This window comes from Microcebus murinus, chromosome 15 (assembly GCF_040939455.1).
Source record: "Microcebus murinus isolate Inina chromosome 15, M.murinus_Inina_mat1.0, whole genome shotgun sequence".
NCBI classification, from domain to species: domain Eukaryota; kingdom Metazoa; phylum Chordata; class Mammalia; order Primates; family Cheirogaleidae; genus Microcebus; species Microcebus murinus.
Genome location: NC_134118.1, coordinates 27,711,374 through 27,730,020, shown reverse-complemented (window position 1 = coordinate 27,730,020; position 18,647 = coordinate 27,711,374). Strand labels below are relative to the sequence as shown.

Below are 18,647 nucleotides of genomic sequence, written 5' to 3'. Positions count from 1 at the left end.
GGGATACTTCACTTAGTAGAGTGGATTCCAACTGGAAAATACAGAGATGCTGTATCACCAATGTTTCTTATAGCTAAATAGCACTCCATGGTATACATATAACACACTTTCCTTAATAATTCAAAAATTTAAATAATGTTTCTAAGATGTATTTGCTGAACATGTGAAATCTTAGTGCACTGTTTGACTATTTTGGAGTTTAGTTTCTTATTATACATTTCCCTGATGTTCATTGTGAATATGATAACAGTAGGGATATAATAAGAACATAAATGGCCATTTTATAAGCTTCCACTAGCTTTCTGTTCATTATAAAGTAATTATGCATCTTCCTGCTGCACATAACAAGGCTCTAATTATATTGAAATGTTCAGGGGACAATATAAACCACAGAGGCAAATGCAAGTGATATGCTCATGTCCTTGGGATGCTAAATGTGCTTATAGTATTCTGAGCACAATTCAAACATTTATTTTTTATACATGTAGTAAAAGAGAAATCTTAAGTAAGGAGACTTTATAGTTCCTTTTTCACTGTAAATCAGTAATGATGCAGCTCTTTTCTGAGATCTGCACTGGAGATCTTTATAGTTCATTCTACCCTTAATGAAATCTGAGACCTGCAATCAAGGAAGGCCCTAGGAAAGCTCCTGGTGAAGCAAATGTGCTCATGACCTGAACTCTGTCCTGACTTCTGTACCTGTCCAGGTGTTATTCTTGTTCACTGAGCAGGAACATGTTTCTTCTCAGGTCTGGGATATTCTTGTCCAAGGATTGAATTAACCTTCCCTGACTTAATGTCAATTCATTTTATTTACTAAGTTTCTCTGGAGCATTGATTTTTTTTTTTTTAATCTGTAGACTTCCTGAAATCTCATGCAAAATTGTGTGTTATATGTGTGTACTCATTTTTCTAGGGAGAGAGATCTAGACCTTTGTAAGATTTTCACTGGGGACTGTGACAAACAAAAATGTATGAATCACTGCTTTAGAGAGTTTTTGAATGACTTTCCCTCCTTAAACTCCTCTTACAAAATAAAAATTCAGTAAAAATAGAAATATTTCAGCACATAGTGCATGGCATTTGACAGAAGTACATTGTTTGGGGATGTTATGTGCTGTATAGCAATGAAGGCTGTGATGGTGAGGAAGTTAATCGTTTTGGTCTTAAATTAATGAGTCATACTGTCACACTGGCAGTAAATTATTTAGTCCCAAACATCACTCATTCTATTCTGGTGTATATTAAATAAGCAAATAAATTAAATCAAAGAAAAAAAGCCATTAAAATCTATTTCAAAATGTTTTTTGATGATTAACACATACAAGGCCAAAAGCATCAGTCATGAAACACTCATTCTCTCCACCTTTTTTTGAGATTTCTCTTTTAAAATATTTCCTGAAGAACTAGGTCTATACCACTGTAGGAAGTTAAGACCAAAAATATGAGCTTATGAAGTAAAAAAAAAAAAAAAAAACATGTTTGGTTTTTCTGCCTGTGCCTAAGTCAACTCACTAAATCATTGGTCCCCGGCCTTTTTGGCACCAAGGACTGGCTTCATGGAAGACAATTTTTCCACGGACAATTGGTTGGGGGAGCAGAGGAGTTCTGAGGCCCAGTGTCTAACAGCCCGCTCACTGGTATTGGGCTGCAGCTGGGGGTTGGGGATCCCCTGGGGGTTGGGGATCTTTTAATGACACAATCATTAAAAGAGTTATTGATGGCTTCATAGATCTGGGCATTGTTTCAGCACTTTAGATACAATGAGGTTTAAGAGGAAGAAACACTAGGTCTTGGTAACTTATAAATTGTGAATAGTGAAGAAAAAAGGGAAACCTAGTATGACCTAGTTTCTTGTTTTGCTAACTGATAGGTAGAAGTGCAATTTAATAAAATAAATTACAGAAAGAAGAATATGTATGGATGTAGAAAGCGTATCCAGAAGCCTCTTAGAATATTTTTAGCATATAAAATAATTATTTCATTGCACCAAGAGTTGAGATTATCTAGTACAAAAGAAAAATCTCTAATGTTCCTATATTTGCTAATTCTTTGGAGAAACATGAATGTCTGTAAAAGAACATAATAAATCTTCATAGCTAGCAATTTTTTACTTTAAGAAAATCTGTCTTTGTAATGAAAATTATTCATCCACTGAGATTAGAGAAATTCCTGAGAAATACCCTTCTCTGAATATTGTGTGGCCTTAGGGTCCCAAGTTTCCTGGTAAAAACCATCATGACTGTGTAAAGGTATTAATAGAAAAGGGATTATTAGGTTAACTCTATTAGATATAGAGGTGGGTGGCAAGTGAGTATTACTAGTTTCAACCATTTTTTACTTTATTTATTGTTGGTTTTCATATGGTACCATAACCTGGGACTGATGGTATGAAGGAGCTGGTTTGTACTAGCTTATGAGAGCCAATTTGGAAATCTTCTGGAATATTCTGACTAGTTGTTTGTTAACCACAGCCATTATTAAGAAATTAAACTATATAAACTTATACTTAAATTATATTAAAAACAAATATAATAAATATTCAAACACATTACTTAAATATTTAATACATTCTATTGTTATCTAAGCTCTTGAGATTATTTAGTTTATCTGTTTGGTGGAAATATTATATAATAGTGTGCTATAATTCATCTTTACATAACTGCATTTAATGAGATCACATGAGTGCCTTGATGTCAGTCATGGTGAGAGTCTTACACCATTGAAACTGGCAGATGCTACAAATCTAGGCTTGGTTTGTTGTTTCATTGGTTGTTAGAATTAAGATAGAGAAAATGTTAATAAGGGAGATTAAATTTAAAATTACAAAAGTGTTTTTTGTCTATAGTCATTATGTTGTAAGCAGTATAAAAATTGAGGAAATATTCTTCTAGTATTCTAAGACTATTACCAACTTACCAGAGAAAATAGTCATCACTAACCACTAGTGACCAAATGACATTCCAACATACATGTTGATGTTTTGCTTTCATCTTATTGTTAACTAAAAAGAAATCAACTAACATTCTTGTCATAACAAAACTCATCAATCAATTATAGCCATAGGTTGACTACAGATATATTACACAAATCAAAACATTCTGTTAAAATCAATTGGTCATATATAATTTATAATAAAGATGATTGTTATTTTGTTATTAGTTATAAATTATATGCTATACATTTTTGATATCAGTAGTTTATAACAAATGTATATATGAATATGCATGCTGACTTTTTTTCAGTGAGCACTTGTTAAACACCATTTGCCTCAGACATGGAATCACTGCTTTACCACTTTTATGGTGTCCAAGTAGTAACATTTTGGGGCTAAGTAGCTGCATCCAGAAATAACATAATCAATATTCATGGAATATTCCTTAGCCTACAATCATAATCTTATTATAAATTGATATACTGGAAGCAAATGAGATGGGTAATTAAAATTGAGACAATATTATTTACAAGGCATTTTATTGATTTTGTTTGTTCTATTGTGTTGTATAGTTTTCTCAAGTGTGATTTACTTTTTAGAACAGGGCTAGAGGATTTCATATGTATATGGAATATTCAGTTTTCATATATTTTCACATATTATCTCATTGATCTGCATAACACTGATGAACAAATAGGAAAGGGATTATCTTAGAGACACAGCTGAGGACACTGAGGCTTGCAGGGATGACTTTTGTCCAATTTTGCTCATTATTCCCCGTCAGAGTTGAGAACAGAATGTATGACTTTCAGTGGACCTGCCATTAATGACAGTCACCCTTCTCCAAATAAATCCTCCTTTTTACTGTACCTACTGACCGTGTGCTTGAGGACTCATTTCACTCTCCCAAGTCAGAGAAATACAATGGACTAAAACAGTATTAGTAAATGACATCGGTGAAGGGAGATCTGCAATGTATCTCAGGGAAGGACTTTTTTGTCTCCTCTGTGTTCTGAATCCTGAACGACAGGTTTAAGATTGCTTTTTGCCTTAATTTATGTTGTGAGTTTCTTTCTATGATTATCAATGAGTTCTCACATGAGCATGCAATCATAATAAGAGTCAAACTCCAGCAATTTCCTGACAAGTTATAAAATAATAAAATAGACCTAAATGGTATATCACAGAAGACAATATTTTTACACCAGAGGTGTGGTGACACTTATAAATCATCTCAACATTCCTTTTGAGATTTCTATTCTCACTTGGAGAAACTAAAGGAAAAATGCCTAAGGAAAGTGTTATTCTGGGAAAACCTATGTAACGTTGCAGAAAATAAAAACACCAGAAGTCTTGCAAAGCTTATGTAAAATAGAGAAGAGAGTGCTTATCTTCCTCATTTCTTCTCCTCCTATATTTATCTTTTATCTATATTTCTAAAAGTCTGAGAGCTTAGCACATGATATTAAAAATAAAATATAACTGGCTAATTATCACTTTCAAAAATATCTTTATTCATATATACAATCTTATTGCAGATCTACTCTATTTCCTATCATGTTGTAAAATAAGCCCCTGGGGGTAGGGACTGGGTCTAAAATTTAGAACTGAATGTGATCAGGCAATTCATGTTTTAAGGAGGATAAGGAGGTGGAGTGGAAACTTTTATCCTTCCAGTAGTCCTTACACATTGGAACTCTACTGTACTTTTGAGCAGTTGGACATTACTTATAGGTCCCTTCTCAGAATAGGCTTATTAGAGATATTTTTCTATCAAAAATCATATTTGAGGCTGAGCGTGGTGGCTCACACCTGTATCGTAGCACTCGGGGAAGCCATGGCGGGTGGATTGCTCTAGGTCAGGAGTTCGAAACCAGCCTGAGCAAGAGCAAGACCCCGTCTCTACTATAAATAGAAAGAAATTAATTGGCCAACTAATATATATGTAGAAAAAAAATTAGCCGGGCATTGTGTTGTATGCCTGTAGTCCCAGCTACTCGGGAGGCTGAGGCAGGATTGCTTGAGCCCAGGAGTTTGAGGTTGCTGTGAGGTAGGCTGACTCCACGGCACTCACTCTAGCCTGGGCAACAAAGCGAGACTCTGTCTCCAAAAAAAAAAAAAAAAATCATATTTGAGAAGGGACGTAGGGGAAATTTCTCCATTGTTAAAAACAACAACACAATTCAAGCAAACAAGAATAGAATAACAAAATAAATAAATTAGTTCCCAAAGATTTTTTGCTTGGTTCTTCTTAGCAAAGATGGAACAAAACAGATTTTCAAAACCACTTTTCTTGACCTCAGAAGGCAAAGAAAAATAAACTACAAATGTATTGGTTTCCTAACACACATTTTTGATCTCTAATAACCAACCTTATACTAAAGGGTAGGTTCAAATTCAGTAGACTCTGGGGTTCCTTTTAACTTCTCTATATCCCTGTGTGTCAATGCACCAGAAAAAAACTGGCTTATTTGTGACCATATCATATGCCTTGAAGAAGCTGGCTTCCCAGGGCTCATCAACTTAGTTCTACTCTGAAGGCTGACAACCACATTTCATTGGCAGACAACCTACGACACACTGTTGCCCTGGCTGCAGATGAAAATGCCTCTTTCGTGAATAAGGGAGGAGCATGTTTCCTTACAGGTTAAGAGAACAATTCTTCAATCAGATGAAACACAACACAAATTGCACACTTAATAATAGGAAATTGCCTCAAAGAGAAAAACATTTGCCTCAATTTTCAGAGCTAGTGGATTATTTATCTTTTATTAACAAAAAAGAAGCCCTATAGTATTATGGAATGTTTCTAAGCCATGATTTTATGAAACATCAGAGCTTTATCTTTTGCAGCTAGTATAACAATGTTGCAATTTTTACCTATATGTAAAAAAAAATTTCCCCAGTTATTTTCTAACATTATATAGCTTCAATCAATACATATATTGTTACTATTGATGGTAAAAATAATAATTACTATATGCAAGGCATTAGGACATATATTTTTTTATTATCTCCTTTAATCCCCATAAAAATCTTCAAGGTACATGCTGTTGTGTTTTAATAGATAAGGGGACTGAGAGGTGGAAAAGATAAATATCTTACCCCAGGGTGTTAGAAGTCTGCCTGATCTTACTATCTCCTTAGAAATTTCCCTCTTCCTCCTCAAAGGAAGGAAAGGCAATCCAGACAGAGCAAATCTTTTTTTACAACCAATGAAAATCTGATTAACTCCGTTCTGCCTAGTTACTAACAGAGAACACACGTTGCACTGTCTTCAGCCCTGATATTGCCATTTGCAACCCAGCAGTGACACCAAAGTGATTCTGATCGTTTTTTTCCTCATGTTCTGACCTACTGTCATTTATTAAGAGATTTTGTTTCCTCAAGTTAACATTATAAAATTTTCTTTTACTTCTTTTATTGCATTCTGAACTACTATATCTGAAAAGTCTTTTCTTTTATAAAATGTAAAAAAATAAACTAAAAGAACTTAACATTTTGCAATTTATAAATGTTACCAATAATGACCATAGCTGTATATTACCATTATTTCCATTTATGAAGTAAGAAATTTAGGTCTTTCTCCTGTTTGGTTTAAAGTTTCAGCTTGGGGCTCTGTAGATGGATGGCCAGATCTACCTAGAAAGAATGCATTTATTTAAGAATAAAAACATTTATTTAAGAAAAAATTTTTAAGAAAATAAAATTATTTAAGAAAATAAAAAACATTTATTTAAGAAAAAAAAAACATTTTCAACAGTAAGGCTTAAAATGACCTGTCATATTTATTAAATGATTTAAAAGAAATTTTTAAAATCTATATTCTAAGCCTAAGGTTTGATTTCCTTAGTAGGTCCAAGTTGAACTAAATGTTCTCTAAAATGTTTGGGAGCTTGCACAATCTGTGATAATTCTGCTTTGAAGCATTTCGGATTATATTTTTCTTAATTTCACTATTTTTATTATTTTATATCTGTTGCTTTCAATTTAAGTTCTTCTCCCCAGTTGTAGAACCTTACTCTGACTCTTAAATCACAACTACCTACCAAATGCTCAAATATGCCTCTCTTCCAAAGAGAACAGCATTGTCTTTTAAAAAAATAACAGTAAGCTATTCAATTTTAATCCCGTTTTAATGACAAAAAAGTTCCTGGGGCTATTTCTATGTTCAAAATAGTATTCATACATACAAAATGTTGTTGAATTTGTCACAAAACTTACTAATATGACAAAATAAGTAATAATTACATTAATAAGGTCTAATCGATGTAGCAAAATATAAATATTGAACATCTACTTTGTGTTCTTTAACGGTAACAAAAAACCCTCTAATAGACTCTTTGGTACTTCACTGAATTGCATCCTCATTTAGAGGTCCTGAATTTATCTCTGACCTGCCTCTATCATTCTCTATGTCAGCTCTAAACAAAAATTCAGGCATCATAGATTCACAGTACACAGAAAAAAATCCCAGGAATAAGTCACTCTACAGTGGGATGTGCAAAACATACTGTTGATGAATTTCAGGTTCTGGAATTGCTATATGAAATCAGTCTATATACAACAGAGTCAATGTAAAAGAATCAATAACTTTAGGAATTGTAGCATGTCATAAACACACTGTAAAATGAAGAGTCATAGAACGTCAGGGTAAGTGGAATGCTACAGAGCAACTATTTCAATTTCATCTTTTACAGAATGGAAGATCTTACAACCAGGTAGTGACATAATCACAGATAGAACTCAGATTTCTTAGCTCTCAATTCAGTGCTTAGTCCATTTACCAGAATCAGTTACACATTCTGAATAATTTATTTTCTATTCCAATCACAAGAGTATCCTTATATACCAAGTCACTAATTCATCTGCCAAGATAACCAACACCTGGTTTGAAATAGATATATGACACTAATCAAATTTATGTGTCAGGAATTTAGAATCAGGACAATGAGGGATTAAGTCACTGCAAAGTGCTTGACCTGAGAAGTCATGATAAATAGCAGAGTTAATGTGGGGTGCCAAGTTGGATCTATGCAGTAAGGTCTATAAGTAACCACATGGAAGCTCCAAGAAATAGAGAGCAGCCTGAGTATCACGTCCCCAGATCAGTTCTTCTAAGGCCTACTGATATTTAGAGTACTTCAAGCTTATTTGTAATTTTTAAAAATTTTATGGGCACATAATAGTTGCATATCTTTATAAGGTACACATGATGTTTTGGTGCAGGCATAAAATGTAAATTAATCAATTCAGGGTAATTGAGATCTCCATCACTTCAGATGTTTATAATTCCAATTCCAGTCTTTTAATTATATTGAAGTATACCCTAATGGAGTGTTGATTATAGTCACTCTGTTGTGCTGTCAAATATTGTTCACCTTATCTAACAATCTAACTATATCTTCGTGTCCATTAACCAATGCCATCTTCATTATTTTAAAAGGACTGATCATCTCCCTCTTTAAAATAGCCCAGATGTTACCAATAAGCAACACATGATTTAGATACCTAAGTTTCATTAACTGGTTTCCAGAAGCTCTGATTCTTTCTCCACATAGAACAAAAGAAGAGTAATTTTATACAGGGGCTCTCGCCGCTGGGAAATGAAGCCCTCCTGACTTGTCTAATTTTCTCCTTCCACTGGATTATAAACTGGGAACTCTTTTAAGAAATTTACAGGCAAAAGGTGGAATAATATTTAATTTGATTAAATTTAGAAAATGCCTTAACATTGTTTCAACTGCAACATATTCTCAGAGTTAAAAGAAATAAGAATTGTCATTAAAAGTGTTTATTTCCTCTATTGTTGAAAAGAACACTAAGAAAAACAATTTCAATGAGTTATCTACAGAGACACTCTGAACTGGCTTTATTATAAGGTTGTGAGCACATGATAAATATAATTTAATTAGAAGTACAGATAGTTTTACTCCCATTTTAGGGTGGGGAGGAACAAAACAAGAAAAATTCTGTCAAACAGGAAGGTTATTCAATTGCCCTAAATTTAAAAAGTCATGAAAAACGTTTGAAATATTTTATTAACTCAATGCTACAGCAATTCTTGACTTTTTTCTTTAGGAAATGCATAGGTAATTATTGTTTTGCAAGAACTTGAATAGATTTGAAAGTCTGAAAGAGTCACCTACAATACTGTGCTTATTAGAACTTCATTGAGTATAACCTTTTGCACTTTGCAGTGAGTTTCTGAAAACTAATCTCTTTAAAGACCAAATTGAGTCTCATTTCTTTGGTCTGAGTTCTGGCAGATAGGTTGCAAAGTAAGAACTGTAAGTCAGTAAACATTCTACCTACAGGACTAGGATTAAATATCTTATACTTTCTCTTTTTCTATGCCATTAGCTCTTTACTCGACATTAAATCATTATATGTCAAATTTCTGGACTTCTTGGTGGCTACAATAATGCTGAAAATATTTAGTGTGAATTTGTACCTTAAACTCTACACCATGTGAATATAGCTAGTTAATAATTAGGCCTGTTTTTCCTTAGTTAGCAAAGGGCCATTTCAGAGACAGGTCTCCATTGTGCTTTATAAAAAGCAGAAAAAATATTTTAAAAAGTGACTTAGAGATAAATGTAAATTTATGTTATCTATATGTTAATGTAAAGAAGCAAACTTCTGATCTAGACATGCCTTTATGTTTACCTAAGATTAAGAAAAACAAATAGCCAGACAATGGATAAACTATCTCATAGATTAAAAGAAGTAAAACAATAGTACACTAGATAATATAAATTGAATGTTTTCCATGGACCTACTCCTGTGCTACACACTTTACATATCTTATTAATATTTAGTCTTCACAAGAAGTCTGTAAGATTGGCTCATATTCTTTTATGAATGAAAAAACTTAGAGAATTTGATTTACTTGGCAAAGTGGTGTCACATAGCTAGAATCAAATCCATGCTGTCCCATTCTAAAGATTAGGTTCTTATGCCACTTTGTGATATTGCCTCCTTGAACAAAAGCTAAGTGACTACCATGAGAATGAATTAGCAGTGTTCTGGCCAGCTTTAGCGGAACTACTACAGCCCTGTTTAGTAAATCATTCCTTCCAGAATGGTCTCTGGATCTAAGATATTAGCAGTAGCTGGGGAGACTTAATTACAAATGAGTAAATATACCATAATCACCTAGAATAGCATATATGACACAGACTAGATTACCAATTACCAGAGATTGATGGCCAGGAGGCCAATGTGTATATAGCTGAACTTTGCACAACGCAGGTTTGAACTACATAGGTTCACTTATATGTGGATTTTCTTCTGCCTGTGCCACCCCTGAGACAGCAAGACCAACCTCTCCTCTCCCTCCTCCTCCTCAGCCTCTTCAATGTGAAGACAATGAAGATGGAGACCTTTATGATGATCCACTTCCACTTAATTAACAGTAGATATATTTTCTTTCTTATAATTTTTGTGATAACCTTTTCTTTTCTCTAGGTTATGTTGTTGTAATAATACAGTACATGATACATATAACATACAAAATACATGCTAATCAATTATGTTATCAGCAAGGCTGCTGGCCAACAATGGCCTATTAGTAGCGAAGTCTTTTGGAAGTCAAAAGTTACACAGTGATTTTTTACTAGTGAGGGTCAGCTCCTCAACCCCTGCATTGTTCAAGAGTCAATTATATATTTAAAATTCTTCTGTAAGTGACTTTAAACTTAAAATTGTGCTAAAAATGCTCAGATGGAAAAGAAAGGATGGTGTCTGGTAAGAATGGCAAAATGACTAGTTGAAGTTATACATAGACACAGACACACATCTGCTTAGTTGCTAGACTGCCTTAAGAATAAATTTCTGTATAAATTATAAGTTCAAAGGAGGATTAGTATTGGTACATAATATAGAAGTATGGTTGTCAGAATAAATTTTCCCTCACTGAAACACACATGCAGACATGCTCGCATAATAGCGATAGGGATTTACACAGACTCTTAGAAAGTTTCAGAATCAGATCTTTTTTTAACTGTCTTACTTATGGAGAAAAAGGATAACATGCTATTCAGCAGAGATATTTCCCAGAAGCAAGGAACTAATAAACTGGGTGGGAGAAAAATGGAGACGGGTTGGGAAGACAAAGTACTGCAATGCTCAGGAGATGAGAAATATTGGGAAGACAAAAAAATTCTTTTTCATTATAATTTCTATCAGACAGTCATAGAGTTTTGAAAAGACAGAGAACTACCCAGCCTTATAAAGCATGGGAATTAACCAGAACATAACAATTTAAACAGTAAATCATTGCAAAATTAAAATTTAATTAAGGGGATATTGAAAAAAGTTGCCCTTAAAAATAAAATAATTAGTCTCTACTTATATATTTTTAATTAAATGAGTTAAATCATGCTATAACTTTCATAACTTTTTCATGGATATACATTTATTCTGTTGTATTTTTTATAGAAAAAGAGTGGCTAAATCCTGTGTCAATCTATGCACTTTTAGTTATTCTTTTCCCAATTGAAGCCTAATTCAGTATCTTTGAACCTTAGAGCAGTGGTTCTCAATTAGGGGAGATTTTGCTCCCCAGGGGGCATTTGACAATGTCTGGAGCCATTTTGAGTTGTCACAACTAGGAAAGGGGGTGCTATTGGCATCTAGTGAGTAGAAGCCAGGGATATTATTAAACATTCTACAACAGACATGGCACAGCCCCCCTCATAAAGAGTTATTCTGTCAATAGTATCAATAGTAGTGCGGTAGAGAAAGTGGCTTTTGAGTAGCGTAAGATTCATCAGGGGAACTGTCTTAGTCTATTCAGGTTGCTATAATAAAATGCTATAAACTGGGTAGCTTATAAACAGCAGATATGTATTTCTCACAGTCCTGAAGCTATATAGTCCAAGATTGGTGTCTGCTGCTACAGTCCAAGATCGGACCCACTTCCTAGTTCATAGATGGCACCATCGTTTTGCTGTGTCTTCACATGGGAGGGTGAATGAGCTCCCTTGAGCCTCTTTAATAAAGGGGCACTAATCCCGCTCACAAAGGCCCTGCCCTCATGACCTAATCCCCTGCCCAAAGGCCCCCACCTCTTAATTCTATCACCTTGGGAGACAGAATTTCAGCACATAAATTTTAGAGGGGCATAAACATTTAGACTACACCGGAGCTTATTAAAAATACAAGTTCTTGAGTACAGCCTTCAGCAATTCTGTTCCAACGGTGGGTATGGAATTCAGAATTCAGCGCCCTGGTGGTTTTCCTAGGTTATATGTTCCCTTCTCAGGTTATATTTTGAGAAACACCAAAGTAAGTACTCAAGATACTTCAAGTATCTTCAAGTCAGTACCAACTGATGACTATTATATAACTTATAAAAATGGTGACTAAGAAGAATTACTTAGTTCATAGGGTTAGTCATGCAACTACAAATTTTAGTTGAATTTCATGAATTATATCCACGAATACAGCTTTAAATCAGCAGCAGAGATGTTACCTAGGAGTGTGTTAAAAATCTCAGGCCCCAATTCAGATCTACAGACCCACAATCTGCATTTTTCAGAAGATTCTTGGCTTCTATGATTGTACAGCTATAAATGAACCAATCAATGATAAGTATCGCATATAATGTCCAGCACATTCCATCACTGTTAGAAGTGGTGGTGATGGTGATAATAATGATGACAGACCCAATAGGGCAGTAAGGAGAGACTGAAGATAGGAAATAATTTAATGAAAAAGATTCCCCAAAAGAGATAAGAATGGACCTAGATTATGTGAGTTTTCTTATGGGTAACAAATTGTCACAAACTTAGTAGCTTCAAACACTCATTCATTATGTCACTGTAGGTATGACTGGGTTTCTGCTCAGGGGATGACCTAGCTGGAGCAGGGTGTCAGCCAACTTGTCTGGAGGCTCTAGGAAAAAAATCCACTTCCAGTCTCATTCTTCATGTGGGCAGAGTTCAGTTCATTGTGGTTATAGGACTGAGGTTCTAGTTCTTTGAAGCCTGTCAGCAGGGAAACAGTCTCAGTTTCTAGAGGTCACCAAAATTTCTTGCCATGTGGCCCCCTCCATCTTCAAGTCAGCAATAGTTCACTGAATCCTTCTCATGTCTGAATCTTTGATTTTTTTCTCTTATGCCACTAGCCAAAGAAAAGTCCCTGCTTTAAAGGGTTCATTTTATTAGGTTAAACCATCTAGATAATCCCCCTTTCTTAAAGTCAACTGTCCCATAAGATAACATCATCATGCAAGCAAAATCTATCATATTCACATCCCTAGGGATTGCAGGGTTGGAGCAGAAAATATTGTTGAGCATCTTAAAATTCTGCCTCCACACAGAGACACTGGACTGATGAGCCCAAGGGTAAGGGAAGTCTCTGTGGTATAAAATAAGGAAGGAGGTGAGGAGGCATGTTGGTAAATTTATATCTAAATCTGGCTGTGGAGGATGTCTAAGGACTTCTTTAATATTTCATTTGTCAAGTAAGTGTTTAATTTGCTGAAAATAAATGGGAAGGTTTCAGTCTCAAAGCTTTAAGGCAAGTGAAATCATTTTGAAACAACCGCTAGAGGCAATGGGAGAGAGAGTTTAAGAGAAAAGTAACGAAAGTGCTGAGTCCAGCAGGAGACTGGAGATGCCTCAGAAGAGTTTGGCAGATGTTTTATGTGAGGCAGAACACTCACAGATGGAACGTTACCTGCGGGAAATGGAGAGAGGAGGAAGAGCAGCCCCTATGTCTGAGGCCTGCCCAAGAATCAGTCTCCTCAAAAGGGAGCCAGGTTACCGCCAAGCTCAGGCAAATACCTGGGGGAGAAATTTGCTAAATTATTGTTTCTTTTTCACTGTAAAATGAATATGAAGTAAAGAGGATCGCATATCCTTTGAGCTTCAGGATTTTAAATAGGTAGATGAGACTACTAAATTAATTTCTTTCAGGGATTTTTATAAGCCACAGGAAGACACAGTTAAATCATTTTCCATGGGCTATAAGGCAAATGCCATGGTTACCTTGCTAATAGTGAAGGCTCTCTTGAGATATTCTTGATAATGATGTTCAAACAATATAGAATAGAGAGACAGTTATATTATCTTCCCTCACACTTTATTACAGAGAAGAGATTGTGAAGTATGAGACTGACAAAAGCAATGGGTGACACCTCATTTGTCATACACCTCACAGGGACAATAGCCTTGGGAGGACAGTCTTTGTCCTTCACACTTTTCACTCTGGCACACACGGCATCACAGCAAAAGTGAGAAGGAAAGCTTTATGTCTTGCCCACGTGGCCCTCCTTAATATCAGAGAATCTACGTTGATGGTGAGCTGTTTCAGTCTAGGTTTAGGTTGATGTTCTGCTTTTGTTTACTAAATAATAATTGTAAAAAATGTTAAATAGCTTCTCACCATATAAATGAATCCCTTTAATGTCATTTCAAAACTACATGCTTGAGAGTTTCAGTAAAAAAAAAAAATTAGGTGGATTTAAAGTGTGCAGGTTTATAATGGTTTTATATACAATGTTCTCCTTTTTCTTTAGGTACAAATTTCTTCTAAGCTGTTTTTAAGAGTGGTTTTAAAAAATTATACATAATGTTTTGAATAAAAGGCTATCATTTGAGAACTAATTAATGAGGAAGGCAAAGATTCTACATATCTGTTTTCCTTAAATATGTTCATGAATGCATTTACAATAAAATAAAATACATAATGCCATGCTTGAGGTGACTATCAATCCACATAAAACTGGTCAAGTCATCATTCACAAGAAGCAAGAATCGTATCCAGTTCTTCTGCTTTGCCTTAAATGTAAACATTTTTTGAGTTCTGCTTAAGATTGGGATTGGTTCCAGGACTCCTTGCAGATACTAAATTCCATGGATTCTCAAGTCCCTTATATAAAATGGAGCAGCACTTACCTATGACCTATGCACATCCTCCTGTATATTTTAAATCATCTCTAGATTATTTATAATACCAAATACAACGTAAATGCTATATAAGTAGCTGTTATGCTATATTATTTAGGAAATGTTGACAAGAAAAAACGACTGCATATGTCCAATGAGGATGATTTTTTTTTCTTGAATATCTTCAATCCATAGTTGGTTGAATCCACTGATGGGGAACCCATGGCTATGGAGGGCCTACTGTATACAGCATAATGAAGTGGATATCTCTGGGATCCATCCAAAGTTTCCATTGTTGTTTAGATGTGAGCCCAAGAAAAATATTATTATAGAGAAAGATAAAGCTGATATTAACAAATGCAAAGGAAATAATGTTTAGCACTTTTAAGTGTTCGCCACATGTTAGGTATTCTGGTAAGTCTTCATTTCATTTTCCCAAGTTGACGCAAAATTTATTATTATCCCTATTTCCAAAGGAAGAAATTGGCCTCAAAAATGTTGGACTACTTCAGCAGAGTCCATTAGGAGATTCAGAATTCGTATCCAACATCTGCTTCAATTTTTTCCCATAAAGACAACTCATGTGTAACTTCTCTGTTCAAATGCCTCTAATGGATGTCTCCTCTCTCAAGAACACCCCAGATTATCACTATTTCTCACCAGGTAGGTCCTGAGCTAGCTCTTGCTTTATCTCTACATTTTCTTTCCCCTGACTCACTCGAGTCTAGCCATTCTCAAGCAAACACCTGCTTTTCATCTTTTGTATTGCTGTTCTCTCTTCCTGAATTCTCTTCCCACAAATGTCAGAATGTCTTGCTTACTTACTTCTTTTATATTTTTACTCATGTGTCTCCTTATCGGACAAGTCTTTAATCATTCTTCCCTTCTCTTGCTTTATATTTGCTCATAGTACTTATTTATATATTTCTTTACTCTGCTGTTTCTTTGTCTCTCCTCTCTCAGCATGAGGATAGGACTTTTTGCTCAGCACTATGTCTCCTATGCTTAGAACAAAGCCTGTCATGTAGCAGTCATTGTAAAATCATTGAATGAATATATGAATTCTTAACGTTTTATACATCAAGGGAGAGCATGCATTATGTGACTAGGTCCTGATCGTCTCAAATTCAGTTCAGGAAGATTCAGAAGGAATTTGTTGCCAACTCTAATTTCAGGGGGTGCTGTACAGGGCAGATATAATTTTGGGGGAGATATTAAAGGGCTTGATTCCCTACTTTTAAAAAAATAATAATAGTAAGAGCAGGAGTAAGACAAATATTAGGAAAATTACTTAGTTTTGGATTAAGGAGAATGCTGCCAAGGGAAAAAATTTATCTGAGTGAGTAGAGAAGAATAGAGAACAGAAACGTGGGGTCATTTAGATCAGCATGTGATGGGCAGTCAAGAGGGAAAGAATTTCTGTATATGGACTAAAGTGTTGTGAGAATCTACAGGTGATCAAGTTAGAAGATGCAGTGATCCAGTGAGAATGGCAGGTGAGGAACTGTGTTGGCCACGGTCCTCACAATTTCCTGGCAAGGGGGCTGCATTAGGCTACATTTCTGGCAAAAGAGTCTGATAGGTCATGGATTTGAAACGCTCTGGGGAAAGGGAAAGAAAAATAGAAATCAGCAATTTGTTTAGATCCTAGTACTTGTCAGACAGTTTTCTGAACCCTTGCATAGATTCTCTTTAAATTAACATACCCAAGATGATATTATTTCATATCATGAAAACTTTATAAATAAGGAAATTAAAGCTCAGAAGAAAGCAACTTGCTCAAGGTCAATTAGTTAATAATAAGGTTCAGACTTCGTGTTCAAATTCAGATCTGCCACTTTCCAGAATCCTCTCTCAATTTTTTGTTGTTTAAATAATTGGGATTTACCAAATTAACATATGGTGAAAGAAGAAAATTTGTAAAATGTGCATCAAAAAAGCACAGATGTTCCAATAGTATTTAGATTTCACTTCCATTCAAGTATCTAGTGCATTTGCCTTTTGTAGTCTACTTGATTGCTCTCATGTCTTGATTGAGACATGAAATGAGGTGGTAATATTTAATTGTTCTCATGTTATCACTATCTATTCACTGGGGGCTGACACTGTTTCTCACACATCTTCACAGCTCCAACATTTAGCATGTTGTTTTTATACACAGAAAATAGTCAAATTATTTTCTGTAAAAAGTAGTATATATAAGAAAGACAATATAGGGTAATATCTCATAAGTAACATCACTGATGTAAAGAAGATTAGTCTTGGGCATGGGATGTAGAATACCTAAAAAAATTGGAATCAAAAGTATATACCTTCTGTTAACATATATATATATATATATATATATATATATATAATAGGTAATTTGGAGAGTATAGAAAAATTTGTGAGTTTTTTTAACCTTCGAGATACAATGCCTTTGTATTCTATTTATAAACTTTTCCTCTAACCTCTTTTGGTTTTTAATTCAACCCTTTCACAAAGGAAATAATTTGTAATTCATATTTAAAGAGAAAAGAGAAAAGACATAGACTTTCAATCCATGTGATTTGAGTCAGAAAACGTTTTATGATTATTTGTGTCTGGGTCAAGACGCTGCCTTCTCAGAAGCGTTTGTCAATGAATCATGTTTAAGTTGCATGCTAATCTCTATGACGATAAGGTGGTGCCTTCTCTAAAGATGGATGGGCCTTTCAAACGGTAGCTCTGCAGTTGAAATTTACCTAGAGTAAAAACTCCACAAAAATATATTTTCTTTTGCTAACAATGGACCATTTCATTCTTCTTCTGTTTTTTTTTTTGTTTTTTTTTTTTTGATGAATGGCTGTATCCATAAATTTAAAACATAGCATGAAGTTACATATCCATTTTTCTCTCAGATGTCTGCATCGGAACATTTTAAAGTTCCTTGTAGCTTTTGCAGAGGTTTTGGGTTATGTGTGAGAACTTCTACTATAAGGTATTTCATGTCCATTGAGAAAAACATTATATGGGAAATAATCAACTTATTATTTAAAAAATTAAATTCTTAATACCATAGTGATAATTGCTGAAAAACCAAGAACTTGGGATCACCAGACACAATGCCAACTTTATTTGGAAATTATGTGTTTATTTGTTTTGGCAGATTTATATTTTCATTTTCTAAAAAAATTTTCAGAAGTATAAAGATATCAGGTACAAGAGGCAAGCCTACCCAAACAAATGGTGATACTTTTACTTAATGCTTTCCTTAATATTTTGTGTTATTTTTCTGTAAGTTTTATTAAGGTATAATTTGCATATAATAAAATTAAGGAATTTGAAACATACAATTTGGTGAGTTTTGACAAAGGTATACAGTTGAGTAATCACCAATACAATAATGACTCAGAATAATTTCTTCATTCCCAAAAGTTCTCTGGAGTCTTTTTTCAATGAATCCCCTCTCTCCACCCCAAATCAGTGGCCACTGGCAACCACTGAACTTCTATCACCATGGTTTTGCCTTTGCTACAATGTGACATAAAGTATGTACTCTTATTCTTTCACTTAGCATCTCTTTTTGAGATTCATCCATGTTGTTGCATGTATCAGTAGTTCACACCTATTTCTTGGTAAGCAGGATTCTATTATATAGATATACTACAATTTCCTTACCTATGTACCAGTTGGTGGACATTTTGCTTTTTTCACAATTTGGGTGTTATAAATAAATAAAGTTGTTACAAATATTTGAATATACACTTCATATGCACATATATTTTTATTTCACTTGGGCAAATAGGAGTGGGATTTCTGGGTCCTATGGCAAATGTATAGCTGATGTCATAGGA

The 18,647-nt window shown here is 34.5% G+C and overlaps 1 protein-coding gene across 6 annotated transcripts in view; it reads right to left on the bottom strand.

Moving 5' to 3' along the window:
- Positions 1–18,647, bottom strand: part of MARCHF1 (membrane associated ring-CH-type finger 1) — a 726,479-nt gene that overhangs the window by 195,717 nt on the left and 512,115 nt on the right. Inside the window, exon 2 of one of the 6 annotated variants that reach the window (XM_020280137.2) lies at positions 6,483–6,577. The exons of the other annotated variants lie outside the window; for them this stretch is intronic. Within the exon in view, the coding sequence (XP_020135726.1) occupies positions 6,483–6,494 (12 nt within the window). The 5' untranslated portion in view covers positions 6,495–6,577. The remainder of the gene's footprint in view (positions 1–6,482; positions 6,578–18,647) is intronic. 6 annotated transcript variants of the gene reach the window in all.